This window comes from Pleurodeles waltl, chromosome 4_1, assembly GCF_031143425.1.
Source record: "Pleurodeles waltl isolate 20211129_DDA chromosome 4_1, aPleWal1.hap1.20221129, whole genome shotgun sequence".
Taxonomy (NCBI): Eukaryota; Metazoa; Chordata; class Amphibia; order Caudata; family Salamandridae; genus Pleurodeles; species Pleurodeles waltl.
The window spans coordinates 254053668-254075039 of record NC_090442.1 but is presented as its reverse complement, the minus strand read 5'-3'; the positions used below and the strand labels follow the sequence as shown (position 1 = coordinate 254075039).

The following is a 21372-nucleotide window of genomic DNA, read 5'->3' as shown; positions in this document are numbered from 1 at the left end:
GACGCTGAAATCTCCACCGAAGAGGGCATCGGTGGTATCTCAGGCAACATCGGCTGAGGAGGTGATAAGGTGGGACTCACCTCCCAGGTTGACCGGCATCAGGCTTAGGAGAAGGAGACAAAGACATCGGGCTAGCATCCCAGGAATAGCGACGCAGAGAGCTATGATGACGAAGCTTCTTATGCGACCTCGAGGACCTTCTACGACAACGCTTCTCTTTTTTAGCCTTAGCCAGGAACAATTTTGCTTCTCTTTCCTTTAATGCCTTCGGGTTTATACTCTGGCAAGAAGAGCATCGCCTGACGTCGTGATCGGAACTCAGGCACCAGAGGCAATTTTTGTGCAGGTCAGTGACTGACATATGACCTGCACACTCTCTACAAGGCTTAAAGCCAGACTTCTTCGACAAAGACATTATAACACGACGAAAACTTCAACGAAGAAGCTTCCTCAAAACAGTGTTGCAACAGGAGAGGTAGAAAAAAACATTAGCGTCATAGGCTCGGAAAAAAGGGAACTGACGTCAGCACCCCGGCAAGGACTTCTTATTGCTCAGATGACATCAGATTTTGTCACAGGTGGAGTCGTACCATTGTGATGTTCTTGTCGACGTGGAGAGCTAGAAAGAAAAGATTTCCGTTCCGCACTGGGAGTATTGAAAAGGTGAGGAATCCACAGGTAGATGCATCCATCAGAAATGTGGTTATCGGATTCTAGTCTGCCTGCACCTGAAAGATGGGAAGATGATGATTTTAGAACCGCAAACCCTTTGTTGATGCCATTTGCAGGGAAAAAAACTGATGCTTTCTTCTGCAACACCGTTTTCCCAATTTTCCCCAAAAAAACAAAATGTAACTGTATTTTGGCTAATTTCTCAGTCCACTCCAGGGGAATCCAAAAAATTTTAGTACCTTTATAATTCTCAGAATGTTAGAAAAAAAGGACGCAATTTTGAGATGGATAGCTTATGTGGACAAAAAGGTATAGGGGCCTAAGCAGGAACTACCCTAAATAGCCAAAAAAAGGCTTAGCACAGGACGGGGAAAAGACTTACTAGCGAAAGTGTTAACTCATGAAGGGCACCCTGATTGAGGGATTTAGGCTCACCACTGAGGAGTACAGAATCAAATTCAGGAAAACTTGAAAAACGCAAAGTCAGTCCTGGGTCGATATTATAGACTTTTCAGTAGAGACATTGGGTGGCTGGTTAAAAGGTAACAATGTGCATGATTATGATGGGCTTTATAACCTAATTATGAAAGAACATCTGTTGAGTAACTGTGTTCATAAGAAATTACATCAGTAACTGGTAGACCTAGGTCCACTTTCTCCTCAAGAGTTGGGGAATACATTTTCTAAAGGCCCCCAAAAACCTGCTCAGAAGAGTGGATCCCAAGACTCTTCCCAATCCAAGGTTGGGTACAAAGGTAACAACTGCGATTCCAAAAAGGCTTGGTGTAGGAGGCTGGCCTGGCTTATAGTGGGTACCTGATGGTACTTACACCTTGTGCCAGGTCCAGTTATCCTTTATTAGTAGATTAGTAGTGTTCTAGCAGCTTATGCTGATAGAGGTAGCTATAGCAGAGCAGCTTAGGCTGAACTAGGAGACATGCAAAGCTCCTACTATACCACTTTTATCATATAGGTACTATATCATACGAAAGACAATTTTCAGTGTTACTAAAAATAAACGTACTTTATTTTAGTGACAATGTGCCAAAAATATCTCAGAGGATATATTGCCTTAGGAGGTAAGTAAAATACAAAAAATATACACACAAACCAAAACCTGTCAGAAAGTAGTACAAACACCGTAGAATACAATACGATGCAATAGGCCTAGGGGCAACACAAACCATACACTAAGAAAGTGGAATGCAAACCACAAATGGACCCCTAGGCTAGTGTAGTGTGTAGAGGGTCGCTGGGAGTGTAAGAAAACACTAAGGGTGTCCAAGATACCCCACCCCAAGACCCTAGAAAGTAGGAGTAAAGTACTACTATTTCCCCAGAAACACACCAAAGTCATGATAGAGGATTTTGCAAAGACCACAACAGACTGCAAAGCACTGAAGACGGATTCCTGGACCTGCAAAGGAAGGGGATCAACGCCAAGAGTCGTGAAAGTTTCCAGGGGAGGGGGTGGCAGGAGCCCACTAAACCCCGGATGAAGGTACAAAATGGCTGCCTCCAGATGGTAGAAGCTGAAGATTCTGCAACAACGAAAGGTGCTAGGAACTTCTCCTTCGTGTAGAACATGTCCCACGGAGTGCTGGGGGATGTAGAGTTGTTTCCTTGGCAAAATACTGCAAACAACCCTTGCTAGCTGCAAGAGTCGTGTTTGAAGAAAAAGGGTGCTGCCCAGGCACAGGAAGGACCAGGATGTCACCACTTGGGAGAGGAGACAGAGGGGGCCCTTAGCAACGTAGAGAGCCCACGCACAGGAAGGTAGCACCCGCAGAAGTCCTTGAACACAGGTTCAAGAAGTCTGAACACGGTGGTCGTCTCAACACTGCAAAAGAGAGTCCCACAAAGTCGGAAATCAACTCAGGGAGCTGAGCATCGCAGGACAGAATGCTGGGGACCTAGGCTTGGCTGTGCATGAAGGATTTCATGGAAATGTGCACAGAAGCCCTTGTAGCTGCAGTTCACGCGGAGCACGTGATTACTGTCTGGAGAGGGGAGGCAAGGACTTACCTCCTCCAAATGTGGACAGTTGGACCACTGGACAGTCTGGGTCACTTAGGTCCACCACCTGTGTTCCAGAGGCCACGCTCGTCAGGATGAGAGGGGCCCCAGAGTACCGTTGACGCTGAACTTTGGTGCCTCCTGGAGCAAGGGGAAGATTCTGTCAACACATGGGAGATTTCTTCATGGCTTCCAGTGCAGAAAAAGGCAGGCAAACCCCAAAGCATGCACCACCAGGAAACAGTCGAGAAAAACGGCAGGATTAGGCGCTACAATGTCACTGGTAGTCTTCTTGCTACTTTGTTGCAGTTTTGCAGGCGTTCTGCAGCAGTCAGCGGTCGATCCTTGGCAGAAGTCAAAGAGAGAGGTGCAGAGGAACTCTGGTGAATTCTTGCAAGTCGTTATCTGAGGAAAAGCCCACTGGAGAGACCCTAAATTGCCCTCAGAGGAGGAATGGCCACCTAGTCAGGTAAGCACCTATCAGGAGGGGTCTCTGACGTCACCGGCTGGCACTGGCCACTCAGAGGCCTCCAGAGCACCCTCACACCTCTGGATGCAAGATGGCAGAAGTCTAGGACACACTGGAGGAGCTCTGGGCACCACCCCTGGGGTGGTGATGGACAGGGGAGTGGTCACTCCCCTTTACTTTGTCCAGTTTTGCGCCAGAGCAGGGACTGGGGGTTCCTTAAACCGGTGTAGACTGGCTTATGCAAGGAGGGCACCATCTGTGCCCTTCAAAGCATTTCCAGAGGCTGGGAGAGGCTACCCCTCCCCAGCCTTTAAAACCTATTTCCAAAGGGAGAGGGTGTAACACCCTCTCTCAGAGGAAATCCTTTGTTTTGCCTTCCTATTACTAGGCTGCCCAGACCCCAGGAGGGCAGAACCCTGTCTGTGGGTGGCAGCAGCGGTAGCTGCAGAGAAAACCCCAGAGAGCTGGTTTGGCAGTAACTGGGGTCCATAGTGGAGCCCCGGGGATGCATGGAATTGACTCCCCAATACCAGATTTGAATTGGGGGAACAATTCCATGATCTCAGACATGTTACATGGCCATGTTCGGAATTACCATTGGGAAGCTACACAAAGGTATTGGCCTATATGTCGTGCACGCGTGTAATGGTATCCCCGCACTCACAAAGCATGGGGAAATGGCCCTGAACTATGTGGGGGCACCCTTGCTAGGGCAATGGTGCCATCACACTTAGTAACTTTGCACCTAAACTTCAGCAAGTGAAGGTGAGACATATAGGTGACTTATAAGTTACTTAAGTGTAGTGAAAATGGCTGTGAAATAACATGGGTGTTATTTCACTCAGGCTGCAGTAGCAGTCCTGTGTAAAGGTTTGTCTGAGCTCCCTATGGGTGGCAAAAGAAATGCTGCAGCCCATAGGGCTCTCCTGGAACCCCAATACCCTGGGTACCTAGGTACCAAATACTAGGGGATTATAAGGGTGTTCCAGTGTGCCAACTGAAATTGTTAAAAGTGATCAATAGCCTATAGTGACAAATTTAAAGGCAGAGAGAGCATAAGCACTGAGGTTCTGAATAGCAGAGCCTCAGTGACACAGTTAGGCACTACACATGTATACACATTCAGGCCACAAACTATGAGCACTGGGGTCCTGGCTAGCAGGGTCCCAGTGAGACATATAAAAACACACTGACAAATAGGGTTTTCACTATGAGCACTGGGGGCCTGGCTAGCAGGATCCCAGTGAGACATTAAAAACACACACACTGACGTATACTCACAAACAGGCCAAAAGTGGGGGTAACAATGCTAGAAAGAGGCTACCTTCTCACACCTGGTGTCATCACTGCAAGGTTGTTGGACACCAAACTAGAGACCCTAGCTATCCCCACAAAAGAATGCCTCTTGTGCACCTGCAGTAAATGAAGTGGTATGTCTCCAGATGGGATTCCAGGTGGGTCCTGACCATGTCAGTGAACCCACTGAGGGAACTCCAGTTTCAGCTGATGGGGTGGATGAGGCTGCCCTGGCTGTCTGGCCCAGTAATCTGGAAAGATACAAGCAACAAGCACATATTAATGGGGTTAGAGCGGAGGACCTGAGAGACGCTAGTACCAGTGTTACAATGGTCACCGAGCAACTGGTGTCTTCAGGCCAGTACTTGACTGGGGAGATAGATACAGTCCTCAGCGCTGATTATCAGGCTAAGGTACAGTCCATGGCGATGGTATCCTTAGAATGGGGAGAAGTTGATGGCAAAAGAAGGTGGAGATATCTCCTGCAGTTCCTGTATAGTGTCTGCAAGGCAATGACCTGGATTTAAAAAAAGGACCCATGCAGCCATCCTGAGGCAATTTCCCTGAGGGCTACTACTGTCCCTGCAGTAGACAGGGTCCTGGTTAGTATCTTTACCAGATTGGACTTTCCAAAAAGGTGGTGGGCTACAAACATCATGTCTGGCTGCCTGAAACACATGTGGGCTGAATGTGGTGTGACCTACAAGTTCACTACCCTGTATCACCCACAAACCAATGACTTGTTCAAAGACACTGAAAGTTATGTTTGGTGGACTCCCTGAAAAACTCAGAAAGAGGTAGGTTGTCTTTCTTCTATGCATTCTTTTCACTTACAGGGAAGTGCCACAGAAGGTAGTAGGTTTTCCCCCTTCTAACGTCTGTTTGGACATCCTGTGAGGGGACCACTTTGTCTTCTGACAGAGGGATGGAAGTGACTTCTCAGAGAACCTAAACAGGATATTGTGGACTATGTGCTTGGCCTTCGCACTCGACTGGCTGAGTACATGGAAAAAGCATGCAAAAACCTTAAGGCGAGCCAAGAGCTCCAGAAGCTCTGGTATGAGCAAAAGGCTGCACTGGTGGAGTTCCAACCAGGGCAAAAGGTGTGGGACTTGGAGCCTTGAGCTCCTAGGGCCCTCCAGGACAAATGGAGTGGACCCTACCCTATCCAAGAAATAAAAGGGGACGTCATCTATCTGGTGGACTTTGGATGTTGTAGGAAGCCCAAAAGGGTCATTCATGTCAATTGGCTTAAACCCTATCATGACAGAGCTGAGACGATCATGCTCATAGTCACTCAAGAGGGACAGGAAATTCAGAGTGAACCTCTCCCTGATCTCCTCTCCAGCACTCCCAAAGATGGTTCATTTGAAGGAGTGATCTTTTCAGACACCCTCACTAACCAACAGCAGACTGATTGCAGGCAACTCTTGCAGCATTATGATGATCTCTTCTCTTTGACCCCTCGCCAGACTACCTGGTGTACACAAGGTGTGGACACTGGGGACAGCTTACTTATCAGAAATAAAATCTACAGACCGTCTGATCATGTCAAAAACAGCATCAAAACTGATGTAACCAAGAGGCTGGAATTGGGAATCATTGATCACTCTAAGAGCCACTGGGCCAGTTCAGACTTCTTAGTTCCCAAGCCTCATTCCCTGGGCAGGGTGGAAAGAGAGATATGAGGTTTTCTGTGGACTATAGGGGCTTCAATGTTGTAACCAAAACAGATGCACACCCAATTCCTAGAGATGATGAACTAATTGACAGGTTAGGAGCAGCCAAATATATCAGTACTTTTGATCTCACATCAGGGTACTGGCAGATAGGTCTGACCCCTGGAGCAAAAGAGAAGTCAGCATTCCCCACTCCTGATGGCCATTATCAGTTCACTGCTATGCCTTTCGGATTAAATAATGCACCTGCCACCTTCCAGAGGTTGGTGAAGCCCTGGCTGGGTTGGAAGACTTTAGTGCAGCATATCATGATGACACTGCTGTCTTTAGCTTCACCTGGCATGAGCACCTGATCCACATGGGAAAAGTCTGAAGACTCTTAAACATACAGACCCCACCATCAAGGCAAGCAAGTGCCAGATAGGGCAGGGCACAGTTGAATACTTGGGACACTTTATAGGTGGAGGCCAAGCTTAGCCACTAAAATGCAAGACCCAGACTATTGTGTACTGGGTAGCTCCAACCACTCAGACTCAAGTCAGAGCATTCCCTGGCTTGACTTGGTAGTACAGGAGATTCATGAAGGGCTATGATACCTTTGTGGCACCCCTCACGGAACTTAACTCAAAGAAGATGTCAAACAAAGTGAACTAGACAATGAGCTGTAAAAACGGCCTTTGACACCCTAAAAGAAGCAAGGTACTCAGCACCCATTCTGAAAGCTCCAGATTACTCAAAGCAGTTCATTTTGCAGACAGATGCCTTTGAAAATGGGATAGGAAAAGTCCTATCCCAAAACAGTGATGATGGCCAAGACCAAATTGATGCTTTCATTAGCAGGAGGTTACTCCCCAAAGTGCACAGTTGGAGTGCCAAGACAAGGAAGCCTTTAATGTGGTTTGGTCCCTAGAGAAGCTGAGACCATACTAGTTTGTCTCTCACTTCCTTGCTCGAACCGACCACAGGACTCTCAGATAGCTCTTGTAGATGAAAGGTGAAAATCCCAAACTGTTGAGGTGGTCCAGCTCCCTACAGTGAATGGATCTTTCAGAGGAACCTAGGACTGATCATGCCAATGCAGATGGCCTTCCCAGATTCTTCCACTTAGAAGATGAAGACTCTCTTGGGAAAGATTAGTTTAATCCTCTTTCATGGGGTGGGGGGCACTGGGTCATATAAGAAGGCACCCTTTTTGGCATGGTTAGCTCCCACTTACTGCCTGGCACCTGATGTGATTTCAACTGAAAGTGCACTGGGTCCCTGCTAACGAGGTCCCCAGAGCCAGATCTCTTTCCCTAAAATGGTACAGTTGTGTCTCTCAATTGGCTCCACCTTTAGCACCCTATGTATGTCCCTAGTAAATGGTACCCCTGTTACCTAGGGCCTGGGGTACGAAAGACAGTTCCTAAGGGCTGTAACACAAATTGTGCCACACTCAGGGACCTCGCCCCAAACACACAAAAAGCTGCCATTACAGGCTGCATGTCTTGGCGCAGATAAAAGTAAAAACACGACCTGTCACACAGATCCTCTACCACTGCATGTGATATTCGTAAGTCACAACCTACAGAAGGCTTGTAGCATAAAGCAGGGTGTATTATATCATACGTGAGGACATATCTGCATTAGCAGATATGCCCCTATTACGCCCTCGTCAATTGGCAGGGATAATAAGTGAACAGGGAAGCCATTTTGAGTACATGCGCTGGATGATGGTCATTACGAGTTCGCAACCTACATGATGGCTTCACTGAAACTAGGGATGTTTGGTATCAAATGTAGGAAAGTAGGCTCTTTCTGACATAGCTACCCCCACTTTTTGCCTGGTGTTAGTGTGTTTTGACTGTAGCACAATGGGATTCTGCTAACCAGGGCCCCAGTGTCAGTGTTCTCTCCTCTAAATTTAGTTGGTAAGCAACTTTTGTATGCAGCAATTGGTATACTGGTGTATCCCTATAAGTCCCTAGTATATATGGTACTTAGGTACCCAGGGCACTGGTACACCAGGGGTTCCTCATGGGCTGCAGCATGTATCATGCCACCCATGGGAGCCCATGCAAACTGTGCCTACAGGCCTACCATTGCAGCTTGTGTGAAATGGTGCATGCACCTTTCACTCCAGATATAAGGTTTACCTTATATACCGGTAACTGCACTCTGACCCTGTAAGTCACCCCTAAGTTAGGCCCCTCAGCCCAAGGGCAGGAACACAGTTCTTAGTGTGAGGGTATCCCTGCATGAGCAGAGGTACCCCTACAAATCCCAGAACTCATTTTCTAGGCTTTGTAAGTGCGGGGAAGCCATTTTGAGGTATGTAGTGGGCACTAGTCATCACGAGATATCCAGCTACGTAATGGCTTCACCGAACCTAGTCATGGTATCAAACATGTTGGAATCATGCAACTACATCAATTCCAGCGTTAGTTGCATGATACCATGTACTGTGAAGGTTCCTTAGAGGATCCCCCATGTCTACCTGTACAGCCTTGCAGGGTCTGCGTGGAAGCCAGTGCTGCCACCGAACCCAGACACTGCTCTGCCCTCCTGCTGCTGAGCCAAACTCAGGCAAGGGACGGCAGAACAAAGAATTTCCTGAAGAGGAGAGGTGTTACCACCTCTCCTTTAGAAATAGGTGTCTCAAGGCTAGGGTGGGGGGTGCTCCTGAGTGCCACCAGACTGCTTAGAGCCCAGAGCTCTACCAGGTGGCCACTTGATTCTGACATCTTCGAAATAAAATGAGCAGAGTCCCCTGGGAGCATCTGACTGCTCAGTCCACAGTTTAGCATCCCTGACTCCCCCCCCCCCAATAGGTTGTTACTGCAGACTTTGTCCAACCCCTTTCCTGGTTTAATTAAGAGCTCCCCCAAGAGTTGGACCCTAGATTTGTCTACAAGACTGGACAAATCTAGAGTCGAGTCTTCTACATGATTCACCTGCAAGACTCTTCTGCAAGACACTTCTGTGACCTGGACACTGTGACTACTGCTGTACTTCGTCGGGAACCAAATCAAGACTGCAATTAGTAGGAGGGCTCCTACTGCAACTATGTCCCCGTGCACTGCAAGAACGCTGCAACTTCCGTGGCCGTGCATCCTCCAGACTCACAAGGCCTCTGCCTGTACTTAGGCAGCAAGACGGATATCCCTTGAAGTGAAGGAGTCACTCCCCTGCATCCGTAGGCATCTCAACATAAACAACCGGTTTGTGAATCCTGCTGTCCCACGGACTCTTCAAGGCTCTACAACACAAATGGTGGACCTGTGGCTCTCCAGAGGTCTAACCTCTCTTTTTTGAATCTGAGAAGCCTGTGGTCCCTCGTTGGACCTGCTTGGCCAGATCCCCTGTGCACCACAACTGTTTGTTGTTGCCAAGGTTTGTTCGCTTTTCAGTCCGAGGACCTCCTAGATCCAAGAAGCCCCCGCCTCTAGCACCACACAGCTCTAAAAAGGGCATCTTCCCTTAAAACCCTGCAATGTTTGCATCCATATTTGTTGTGCTGCTGAGTTCTCCCTGCACCTGTACCTGCTGCAAGATGGTCCTCTAGGGGTCTCAAGTGATTCCTGCTGGCTCTCCTTCTTGCTGAGGTCTGGTCCTGACTTACTTACAAGGTTTAAGTCCCTTCGACCTTGCTGCTCACCAAATCCTGCAATACTTTGTGGAAAGCTTTCTTGCATTTGCTGGGGCTTTTTGTGGCCCTGCTAACAACTGACCCCCCCCAGCAATTCAATAACCGGCGTTGGGCAGCACCTGGACAACTACTGGGAGGTTCCTGTATTGTCTGGACCCCACAACTGCATTTCCATGACAACCGTTTCTCTGAAAAAGCATCTTCAAGAAGGGTGGGCATTGCCCTCCTGCCCCCCCGGCCATCTCCGGATGGTGTGGACTCTGCCTACTCTTTTCTAGGGTCCTCTTTGTCTGCAATCCATACCTGGGATCCGCTAACCTGATCCACGGGTCCCGACAGCAGCTGGACAAAAGAGGTCCCCATTGGCTTCAACTGGAGGTTCTGACATGACATCACTCCTGTGCACCTGGGATAACTGATGTAGGTACTCAACCTCCCTGGGTATCCACGGGTGGGGGCACTCTTGAACCTCCCTGGTCTCAACAGGTTTCCTCAGGGTCCCCTTTGAAGGGTCCCAGAACACGAAAACTTTAACCGCGACTTCTGCATATTATCCTATGGACACCTCACCCAGGGTAACACCTCTGCACACCGGCATCTGAGGAATCCTAGCTACTTACCTCTGGTGTTTTAGTGCTTCCCCAGTCCTGAAGGTCCTTGGGTAGTAGTCTTGGTTGGTGGTGACTTTTGCATCCCATTTATTTTAGTATATGGTTTTGCCTCCCCGTAGTGGCCCATGTTATTTTATACTTTTTTCTTACCTGTTTCTAAGTACTGTATATTGTGTGTGTGTGTGTGTGTATATATATATATATATATATATATATATATATATATATATATATATATGGTTAGGAGATATACCAAAGTTAGTTCAGTGCTTGTATTTAAACAAAATTGCTTTATACCCTCCCCAATAAGCCTGCGCTGCACTCCACAGCTACCCTTTCAGGCTACTAGGAACTACTTACTCAACCACTAAGGGTTGTCTGGACTTTGTACAGGGTACCTCACTTACAAGTGTACACCATATACTGGACCATCCTCCGACATCAAACATCTCAAATAATAAAACTTCAATGAATCCAGTGATTGATTTATTAATACATACACTCAGAAGGCACCTTAGAGGTGCCCCCTGAAAACCTACTCACTAGGCTTAACCGGTAAAGCCACTCCAGACAGATTTCTGACCTCCTGAGGTGACAACCAACAACCTTGCAGGATCAACAGTCCAGGGTGGAAAGCTTCAAAGGCCATGCTGCTTTTTTTCATGTGATCCACGTCTCTCCAGATGGCAGAGATGACCACCCCCCTGTCCTGACCCCACTTTTAGTCTGCAAGACAGGTGGGAAAATTAGTAACATTACGAGGGTTGCCACCATCATGCCAGTCCCACCTCTAAGGTGGAACAGCTGATTTGGGCACCACTTTTTAAGTTCCTCCCTCATTTTGGACGAAATTAGTATTATAGGGTCATGGTTATGTCCACTTCCCAACAGAAGTGGTCATATAGAGGATGTAGTCATAATAAAGGTAGGAAACCCACTGGCTGCTACCTGGCACTCTCTGTAATGTTCCTAAATCCTAAACTGAGGATTTAGGTGGCACCCTCTGAACCCAAGAAATCAGATTCAATGGATCAAGAGAAGAAGAATGAAGAAGTACCACTGCCTGGCAAGAACAGCAGAAGAGCTACTGTGTACATTTCAGTGCGAATCTCTGCCTTCGCCTCTCTTGACAATCGCGACAGAGTGGTTCATCCTGCAAGCTGGAGAGTTACCAAAGCTTCGGGTAGCCTGCCAACACTCCAAAACCACTGCTAGTCTCCCTTAGAGTAGAGGAGCTATATCCCTGCAGTCTGCAGGTACGGAAAAGAAGACACCAGTCCACCGACTTGCACCTCTTCGGCCGCGATCAATGCTGCAGACAACCAGGAGGTACCCCTGCTCTGGAGGACCAGGACTATCCCCCACCAAGTGTGACAACAGGACCCACCGGAGCCATGCAGCACCAATCCCCATGGTTTCGGACGCCCTGCACCAAGCATCAACAGTGAGAGTCCAGTCGGGATTCTCACTGCACTGTGACCAAGCAGTCATAGAGGGACGTCGGCATCACTGAGACCCACTGAGTGGCCCAGCTATCCGCATCTCGCCGCTGCCACCTGGATGACCCTGATCGAGGTGAGTCTCTTTGTGCGGAGTCAAGCCGCCCTATCCCCTCTGCACCTGAGATGTCCAACCCGGGTCCCAAAGAACCAGTTGTGCCCTTTGTTCTAAGGCCCCTTGCAACCCACGCACCCATTTGGGAGCTCTCAGACTTGTCCCCAAGTCACCATGTGCAGCCTATTTTTAGGTGGCCCCCCTTTTTTGTACCGCCCAGCTATGACCAAACCAGCACCCTGCTCCTGGTGGAATTTGGGGCGCTCTAGACAAACTGCTGGTTGTACTTTGGACCTGTACATCTCCAATTCTAAAAGTGGAACCCCCAAAACTGACTGTACTTACCTTTATGCTTGACTTTTCTCTCCATAGTACTGCATTGTGTGTAAAGATGCAAAGGTTTGAACTCTACTTACCTGTAACTTTTAAAACAGTACTTACTCTTTTGCAGAGTTCATGCTTTTAAAATATATATAAAAATGAAGTGTTATTTTTCTAAATTAGCCTCAGATTTATTCTTTGAGTATGTGTCTCATGTATTGCCGCTGTGATTACAACAAATGCAAAACACTACCGTCTGATAAGCCGAACTGCTCGCCCACACTACCACTAAAGAGAGCATTAGTGTTATCTACGTTTCCCTCTGTCAACCAATTGGGGAACCACTGGAGTCTCTGCACGGTGTACTTCATTTTAGTGCACCATATGGGGAGCCAGCTTCCTACACCCAGTGATTATGAAAATGAAGACTGTGGAAGAAATAGAGAAATCCATCACAAGAAATGTACAATTTGCAAATAGTAGCATAAAAGGTAACTGCTTAACAAATGGTAACTTGGCATATTCTATTCTGCAGACAAAGCTTAATCCTGGTGACGAGCAACCTGTATATTAAGAGCAGTACAGACGTAGATGGATCAAATAAAGTAAGAACCACGACAGAAAGGATGTTTTATGCTTAAGTTAATATTATGACATAAAAAAATAAGAATACTTATTTGAGAAAGTCTCACACCAGTTTACAAACAAAAAAGTAGTAAATCACCTTATTCATTTTCTTTTGTAATTCTTCTATCTGCACTGCTCGTTCTGCCACTCCACCTTTAAGCATTTCAATCTGAGATTCATAATTTGCCATTTCACTATCTAGTTTAGATCTTTCCTATTTTGAGAAGGTTGGAAAAACATGTATAAATTAATATGGATTTCAGGTTAGATTTCTGAAGCAGTACAAGATTAGCTATAGTCACTCTTGATTTTTATTTTGCAAAGCTATGGCACCAAAAAATGATGAAGAGAAGGAAAATACAAGGGAACAAAAAAAAAAAAAAACTGGGGAGTAATGTCTGTGTGAAACGTCATCTCCCTCTTCCTCAAGTCCTGGATAGTACCGGATAAATGTAATGTTATTTGTCACTCCAGGTAAATTTAAATACCTAACTGGGCCAATGTTTTTCTCCTGTCTCTGACAATCGATACAATGTTGTCAAACCAAAGCTAGGCCTCACTGACACACTGCAATGGGTACTAGAACAATCCCCCCTTCTGCTAGCCTGAGTCTGCCCAGAGGGAAGCAACAAGTGGAGGAGAGTACAGAAGAACAAGTTACTTACCTTCGGTAACTCTTTATCTGGTAGAGACAATGGTGGTCATTACAACCCTGGCGGTCGGTGTTAAAGCGGCGGTAAGATAGGCAACAGGCCGGCGGAAAAAAATGAAATCACGACTGTGGCGGAAACCGGTAACAAAGACAGCCACTTTAACACTCCGACCACCACGGCGGTAGAAACAAACAGTGTGGCGGTCACCGCCAACAGACAGGTAGGAGACAAGGTACCACCCACAGTATCACCTTGTCCAGGGCGGATTTACCGCGAACAAAAACACGGCGGAAGCAGGACTTCGAAGGGAAAATGCTCACCTCTACACACCCCACGAGGAACCAGGACGTCATGGAACCGGAGCTTCACATTTTCCCTGCCCTTATCTTCTTGCTCCTCTACCAGGAGCACGATGCCGGCGGTGAAGACCATGGTGAGTACTGCACCAACGGCACAGGGGAGGGGGAGGGAAAAAACAGGGACACACACACGCTACACCACCACCCTCACCCACAACACACACACTAATACAGCATGATACATTACAGTTACCCCCCTCTAACCCCCCGGAAGAATGCAAAGACAAAAGGAAATGAGTGTAACCATTGTAATCTATTAAAATCCAGTACGCAAATATATATATACACTATAAACACATAAATACACCAAGAATAGTAGTCCAGGTATTGCTCCATTGAAGTCCGTGGAACACTGGGCCCACACTGCATGGGCGAGGCCCACACTCAATACCCGAACATGACGGAGAGAACACTGCAGGGGCATCTGATAGAAATAAAACAGGCACCTCAGGGGGAAGGGAAAGGGGGGGGGCACCTCAACCTGTTGAGTGCACAATGCCAAATCCACAAGGGGGCCCCATGCCCACTGTTCAATCCTGGGGAGTGCAAAGCCACAGTCTCTCAAGTCTCTACAGTGGGTGGGTTGCCCACTGTTCAATCCTGGGGAGTGCAAAGCCACAGTCTCTCAAGTCTCTACAGAGGGTGGTTTGCCCACTGTTCAATCCTGGGGAGTGCAAAGCCACTATCTCAAGTCTCTACAGTGGGTGGTTTGCCCACTGTTCAATCCTGGGGAGTGCAAAGCCACAGTCTCTCAAGTCTCTACAGTGGGTGGTTTGCCACTGTTCAATCCTGGGGAATGCAAAGCCACAGTCTCTCAAGTCTCTACAGTGGGTGGGTTGCCCACTGCATAATACTGGGGAGTGCAAAGCCACAGTCTCTCAAGTGGATAACACCTGGGACTGGTTCTGGAGGGGGCCTTGTGCCCAGAGTGCTTCATCCTGCCAAGGACAGAGGTAGTGGATGCCTTTCTCCACTGGTTCTGGAGGGGGCTTTGTGCCCAGAGTGCTTCATCCTGCCAAGGGCAGAGGTAGTGGATGAAGGGGGCTTTGTGCCCAGAGTGCTTCATCCTGCCAAGGGCAGAGGTAGTGGATGCCTTTCTCCACTGGTTCTGTAGGGGGCTTTGTGCCCAGAGTGCTTCATCCTGCCAAGGACAGAGGTAGTGGATGCCTTTCTCCACTGGTTCTGGAGGGGGCTTTGTGCCCAGAGTGCTTCATCCTGCTTGTGGCGGACTCAGTAGCGTCAGTGCCCTTGGCGCTCATGGGCCAGCGGTGCTTGTGGCGGCGGTGTCCTGTTCAGCGGTGCTTGTGGCGGCGGTGTCCTTGGCAGCGGTGCCTGTGGCGGAGGTGTCCTGTTCAGCAGTGCTTGTGGCGGCGGTGTCCTGTTCAGCGGTGCTTGTTGCGGCGGGGTCCTTGGCAGCGACTCAGCTGCTGGCGGTCCTGTCTGGCCCAGCGGGGCTGGTGCTGTCGGTCCTTTCTGGCCCAGCGGGGCTGGTGCTGGCGGTCCTGTCTGGCCCAGCGGGGCTGGTGCTGGCGGTCCTGTCTGGCCCAGCGGGGCTGGTGCTGGCGGTCCTGTCTGGCCCAGCGGGGCTGATGGCGGTGGCCTCCTGGGCAGCAGGGCTGATGGCAGTGGCCTCCTGGGCAGCGGGGCTGATGGCAGTGGCCTCCTGGGCAGCGGGGATGATGGTGGTGGCCTGCTGGGCTGATGGCGGCTGCCTCCTGGGCAGCGGGGCTGAGTGATGGTGGTGGCCTCCTGGGCAGCGGGGCTGATGGCGGTCTTCTCTGCCGTGCTGCTCTTCCCAGACTTGCTGAGTTTCTTGTGCCCCTTCCCCACCTTGGAAAGTGTTGCAGCTGACTCCACACTCCCACCTGCACCCCTGGGAGTGGCTTTGGTGGCTGGAGTCTTCCCCCTCTCCCGCCGGGCATTGGCCAACTTTTGATGCTTGATAGGTGGGGGACTGTCTGTGCTGTGGCTCCTTGCTACACTGGCTGCTCTGCTGCCTGGTGCACTCCAGAATCCGGTGACTATTGGCACCACTAGTCCCGGAGATGTTGTGGCTGAGGTGCTAGGTTGGGAACTGGAGAGTCGGGCCCTAGGAGACTGACGGGGTGGGGGAGGTGAGGGAAAGAGGTCAAGGGTGGACAGGAAAAGTTTCTTGGGAACACTGGGACGGGTAGCTGGAGGGGGTTTGGGAGTGGAGGAAGAGGTTGTGGTTGTAAGAGGTGTACGTTTGGTGACTTTGGGTGAAGGTGGATGCGCTGGAGGCTGTCGTGAGGTGAATGGCTGTTGGGTGGGCGTGTGCCTGCGTTTGTGTACCTTGGGAGGTGGCGTCACAGACACACTGGGAGAGGACACAGGGGACGTTTGAACGGTATTGGGGGTGGTGACTGCACGTGAGCGGGGTGTGCTGGTGATGGAAGTAGTGGCTGTAGATGTAGTGCATGCAGGAGTGAGTGGAGACAAGACTGGGAGGGAGACGAGCAGGAGGGAGACACAGTGGAGGCAGTAGATGTTGGTGTGTCTGCATGTGTGTGATGCTTGCGTGAGTGCCTGTGGGATGTGTGGTGCTTATGTTTGACTGAGCTTCCTTTGTGTGTTGAGGTGTGTGCATGCTGGTCTGATGGTGTGCTTGGGATAGGCTGAGGTACAGGGGATTGGGTCTGGGTGGAGGAAGTTGGAGGGGGGAGGCTAGAGACAGGGACAATGGCTGCCATCAGTGCTGAGGCCAGAGTCTGAAATGCTCGCTGAAGGGCTGCCTGACCAGAATGAATGCCCTCCAGGAATGCATTGGTTTGTTGCAACTGCCTCTCTACACCCTGGATGGCATTCTAAATGGTAGACTGCCCAACAGTGAGGGACCTGAGGAGGTCAATGGCCTCCTCACTGAGGGCAGCAAGGGTAACTGGGGCAGGGCCTGAGGTGCCTGGGGCGAAGATGATGCACACCCTCCTGGGTGAGCGGGCACAGGCTGAGAGGCTGCTGGTAGGGGGGTGGTGGCTGTACCTGTAGATGCGGGGGCACAGATGTGGCCACCACCACAAGGGAGCTCCCATCCGAGGACGAGTCCGTATCGCTGGTGTCAGCTCCTGTCCCCGCCGTGGAGCTCCCCTCGCCCTCCGTCCCACTGGTGGATTCAGACTCCGTAGTGTCGCCCTCCAGGGCCATGTGGGATGCAGCTCCCTCCTGCTCCGGTGCCACTGCTCCTCCGCCTGATGATGCTGATGCACACAAGAACAGGGAGACCACAAAAAGGGGAGGGGGGAGGGGAGACAGAAGAAAGACATGTTGAGTGCATGCATTACCGCTACCGTTGGCGGACACGGCAGACACAGAAGCCCCCTGCACTACGCCGCGCACTTGGGGTCCACTATTCAATCCCTGGGACATGGCCTACAAGGCTATGGCCGACATCTGCACACATGGATGTCACAGGAGCCTGACTAGGTGTAGTTGCCACTCTACACAGGTGGGGTGGGGTGCCACAGGGTCTGCCAGAAGAAGGGGACCTAACTAGCACACTCGCCCTGGCCTAGGGAAACCCGCAGTCCACCTCCCTCACCCAGACACCTCCACTGCGTGCTGAATCAGCTGAATGAGAGTGTACTCACCCCCTTGTGGCTGCTGTAATGCCCTCAAGCGCCCATCCAACTCCGGGTACGCCACTGCCAGGATCCTGAATATCAGGGGGGTCATAGTGCGATGGGCACCCCTCCCACGTTGGGAGGCAATCCCCAGCTGGGCCTCCGCCGTCTTCTTGCTCCAGCGGCGAATGTCCTCCCATCTCTTACGGCAGTGGGTGCTCCGTCTGTGATAGACCCCCAGGGTCCGGACGTCCTTGGCGATGGCACGCCAGATGTCCTTCTTCTGGTGGGCGCTGACCTACATGAATTGTACAAGGGAAAAAGAGAAGTTATTACAAACTGCACCATCACAGTCATTGGCCCCCATCCCTACCCTTGCCATGTGGCACATGCACTCACCGTCGTTTCATGCACGCCTCATTCTCCCCCCCCCCCCATCTTTCATCCACCACACTCCACACAGGCATAGCCCATACAGCATGCTCCCAGTGTACATACCTGTTTGTCTGGAGGACCGTAGAGTTGCGCGTACTGGGGGAGGACCCCATCCACGAGTTTCTCCAACTCCTCCGTGGTAAAGGCAGGGGCCCTTTCCCCAGACGCACAAGCCATTGTCTCTTCCAGACTGAGGTCACAGCAGCACTTGCAGTGTAGGTCCTCTCCTGTCAAAGATCAGGTATCGAATGATTGAACAGATAGAAAATGGCGGTCACATCCGCCGCGGTGAGTACGGTCACCGCCGGCGTACATCGTCATTGGATCCTGTGACCCATAGGGTCCAATGTTAACTAATTCAGAATTGCGCTGCGGTCTTCGACTGCCTACCGCAACGGTGTACAACGCCAGCGCAGTTACCTCACATCCCATTGTCCCACTGTACAGGTCAGGCAGCCGCCATTTCAGGGGCCCACATGGCTTAAGTTTTAACTGCGTCACACATACCTAGGCCTTGCCTAAACACTCACACATGCAAACTTCGGATTATGAATCGTGTTCTTTGTAAGATGTGTGTACGTACCTCTGAGTTGGTTGACTCTGTGCTCGCTGTTGTCCTTCATAGGCACCGTCCGCTGGGACATGTGAGGAGATGGCGACATCCTCCGGTGTACAGACCGCTGGTGGACCTGTTGACAATGGAGGAAAGACATGTGATCATCACCTACAGGCTTAATCGTGCCACAATCCTGGAACTGTCTGCCAGACCTGATGTCAGCTATCCGCCATCCCACAGGAATCCCCCCCTCTAGTGCAGGTGCTGTCAGTACTCCATTTCCTTGCAAGTGGGTCATTTCAAACAACAGTGGCCATAGCATCAGGGATGTCCCAGCCTATGTTTTCCAATGTGTTGCCCAGAGTGTTGTCTGCATTGCTGAAACGCATGCAGAGCTACATTGTTTTCCCTCAGGTGGAGGATTTACCTACAGTGAAAGGTGACTTCTATGCCATGGGACATATTCCCAACATCATAGGTGCCATTGATGGGACACATGTGGCTTTGGTACCCCCCGCAGGAGGGAACAGGTGTACAGAAACCGGAAGAGTTATCATTCGATGAATGTGCAGATGGTGTGTTTGGCAGACCAGTGCATCTCCCATGTGAATGCCAAATTCCCTGGCTCAGTGCATGATGCTTACATTCTGCGGAATAGCAGCAATGTGGTGGGCAGTTCATCATCCAGGCTAGTGTCAGGGGCCCCTTGTTGTGCCACAGTGTACCTCCTGGTGTTGAGGACTTCCTTCAGCACCCCCACGATGGTGCCCAGGGTGGAATTCATGGATCTGAGTTCCTCCCTGAAGCCCAAATACTGTTCCTCCTGCAGCCGCTGGGTCTCCTGAAACTTGGCCAGTACCGTTGCCATCGTCTCCTGGGAATGGTGGTAGGCTCCCATGATGTTGGAGAGGGCCTCGTGGAGAGTGGGTTCCCTGGGCCTGTCCTCCCCCTGTCGCACCGCAGCCCTCCCAGTTCCCGTGTGTTCCTGGGCCTCTGTCCCCTGGACCGTGTGCCCACTGCCACTGCCCCCAGGTCCCTGTTGTTGTTGGGGTGGTGGGTTAGCCTGGGTTCCCTGTAGTGGTGGACACACTGCTGATTGACGTGTCCTGGGGACAGAGGCATGGGCCCGCTGGGTGGGTGCTGTGCTGGTGTTTCCAGAGGGGGGAAGCTCTGTGGTGGCCTGTGCCAGTGTGAGGGGAACCGACTGTCCAGAGGTCCCAGATGGGCCGGGCTGGTCATCTAGATCCAGTTGGACAGAGCTGCTGTCATCACTGTGGGCCTCTTCTGTTGGTGGTGTGGACATGTGTGGACCCTCCTGTCCGGTGACGTTGGGTAGGGGTCCTGCAGGGGTATAAAAGGATGTTTGTTGCATCTGTGTGTGCCATGGTGTGGAATGGGTGGGTGACCGTGTACCCCAGTGCTTGCATTCCTGTGTGGGACCTTGTGTGATGGTGTTTTAGGGGGGTGTATGGGTATGTGCAGTGGCCATGCTTTGGTGATGGGTGTCCATGCTTTGTTGTTGCATGCAGGGCTTGGTGTTGGGATGTGTGGTATGTGATATTGGGACATTTGTGAGGAGTTGTAGTGATGGGGGTGAGGGCGATTGTGTGGGTATGTGATAGCATGCAGGTAGGGTGGGGGATGTAATAGTTAAGGTTTGACTTACTAGAGTCCATTCCTCAATCTACTCCTGCAAGGCCCTCAGGATGCAGAATCGCAAAGACTTGTTGTTAGTTGTGGAGGTGGGGGTCCACCGCCAGTCCACTGAACCGCAAGGTGGTGTCTTGATAGCACGGAACGCACCTTCCTCCGTAGGTCGTTCCACCTCTTCCTGATGTCATCCCTATTTCTTGGGTGCTGTCCCACTGCGTTGACCCTGTCCACTATTCTTCGCCATAGCTCCATCTTCCTAGCTATGGAGGTGTGCTGCACCTGTGACCCGAATAGCTGTGGCTCTACCCGGACGATTTCCTCCACCATGACCCTGAGCTCCTCCTCAGAGAACCTGGAGTGTCTTTGCTGTGCCATGGGGTGGTGTGGGTGATGTATAGGGTGGTGTGTGTTGTGATAAGTGGGGTGATATTTAGTGGTGTGTAGTGTGAGGTGCGTGGAAGTTATGTGGGTGATGGTATTGTGTGCCTGTGGATGCTTGGTTGTAGATTGTAGTGTCTCTCTCTGGCCTTCTTTTGGTATTTTGGTCATAGGGGTTTGTGGGTGATGTGGGTGTGTGTTTTATATTGTATTGGGTGTGTGGGAGTGGTGTGTGTATGTGTATCAGGTGTGTGTATTTCGATTTGTCCAATGGGGCTGTGTTTTGTAAGAGTGTGTGTATTTTGAGCGCAGCGGTGTGTACCGCCAATGGAATACCGCGGTTGAAAGACCGCCGCGTGGATTAGTGTGTCGTGATAGTGTGGGCGTATTTCTGTTGGAATGACGGTGGAGGTTTTGTTTTCGCCAGTTTATCACTGACCTTTGGTGTGGCGGACTTGTGTGGGTGTCTCAATTTTGGCAGATTCCGAGCAGTGGGTCATAATGACCGTGGCGGAATTCCGCTGCCGCAGTGATGTGTTGGCGGTCTTCTACACGGCGGTAAGCGGCTTTTGCCGCCAATGTTATAATGAGGGCCAATATCTAGTTCCAGATTCTTTACCTTCGAATTTCCCCTAAGCATCATTCTGGATCCTGAGATTTTTCTTGAGCAGTACACCTGTGCGATGTTAAGTGCGTTGATCGGCTCCATGTCTGTCATCTGTGTCCCCTGTGCCGAATAGGACACCGCAAGTCCTATATGGGAGCCACCCTCGTGCTGATGTCAGTTTCTTTTCACGACTTTCCATGACAGGAGCGCTAGGACATGAAGAACACCGACTAGTGGTGCATCAAATTTAAGGCACCGAAAGGGGAGTCCATGATCTTAG

At 50.3% G+C, this 21372-nt stretch overlaps 1 protein-coding gene across 1 annotated transcript in view; it reads right to left on the bottom strand.

Annotated features, from left to right (window-relative positions):
* Positions 1–21372, bottom strand: part of SMC1B (structural maintenance of chromosomes 1B) — a 2375007-nt gene that overhangs the window by 1148459 nt on the left and 1205176 nt on the right. Inside the window, exon 14 of the mRNA XM_069228259.1 lies at positions 12971–13087. Coding sequence (XP_069084360.1) covers positions 12971–13087 — 117 coding nt within the window. The remainder of the gene's footprint in view (positions 1–12970; positions 13088–21372) is intronic.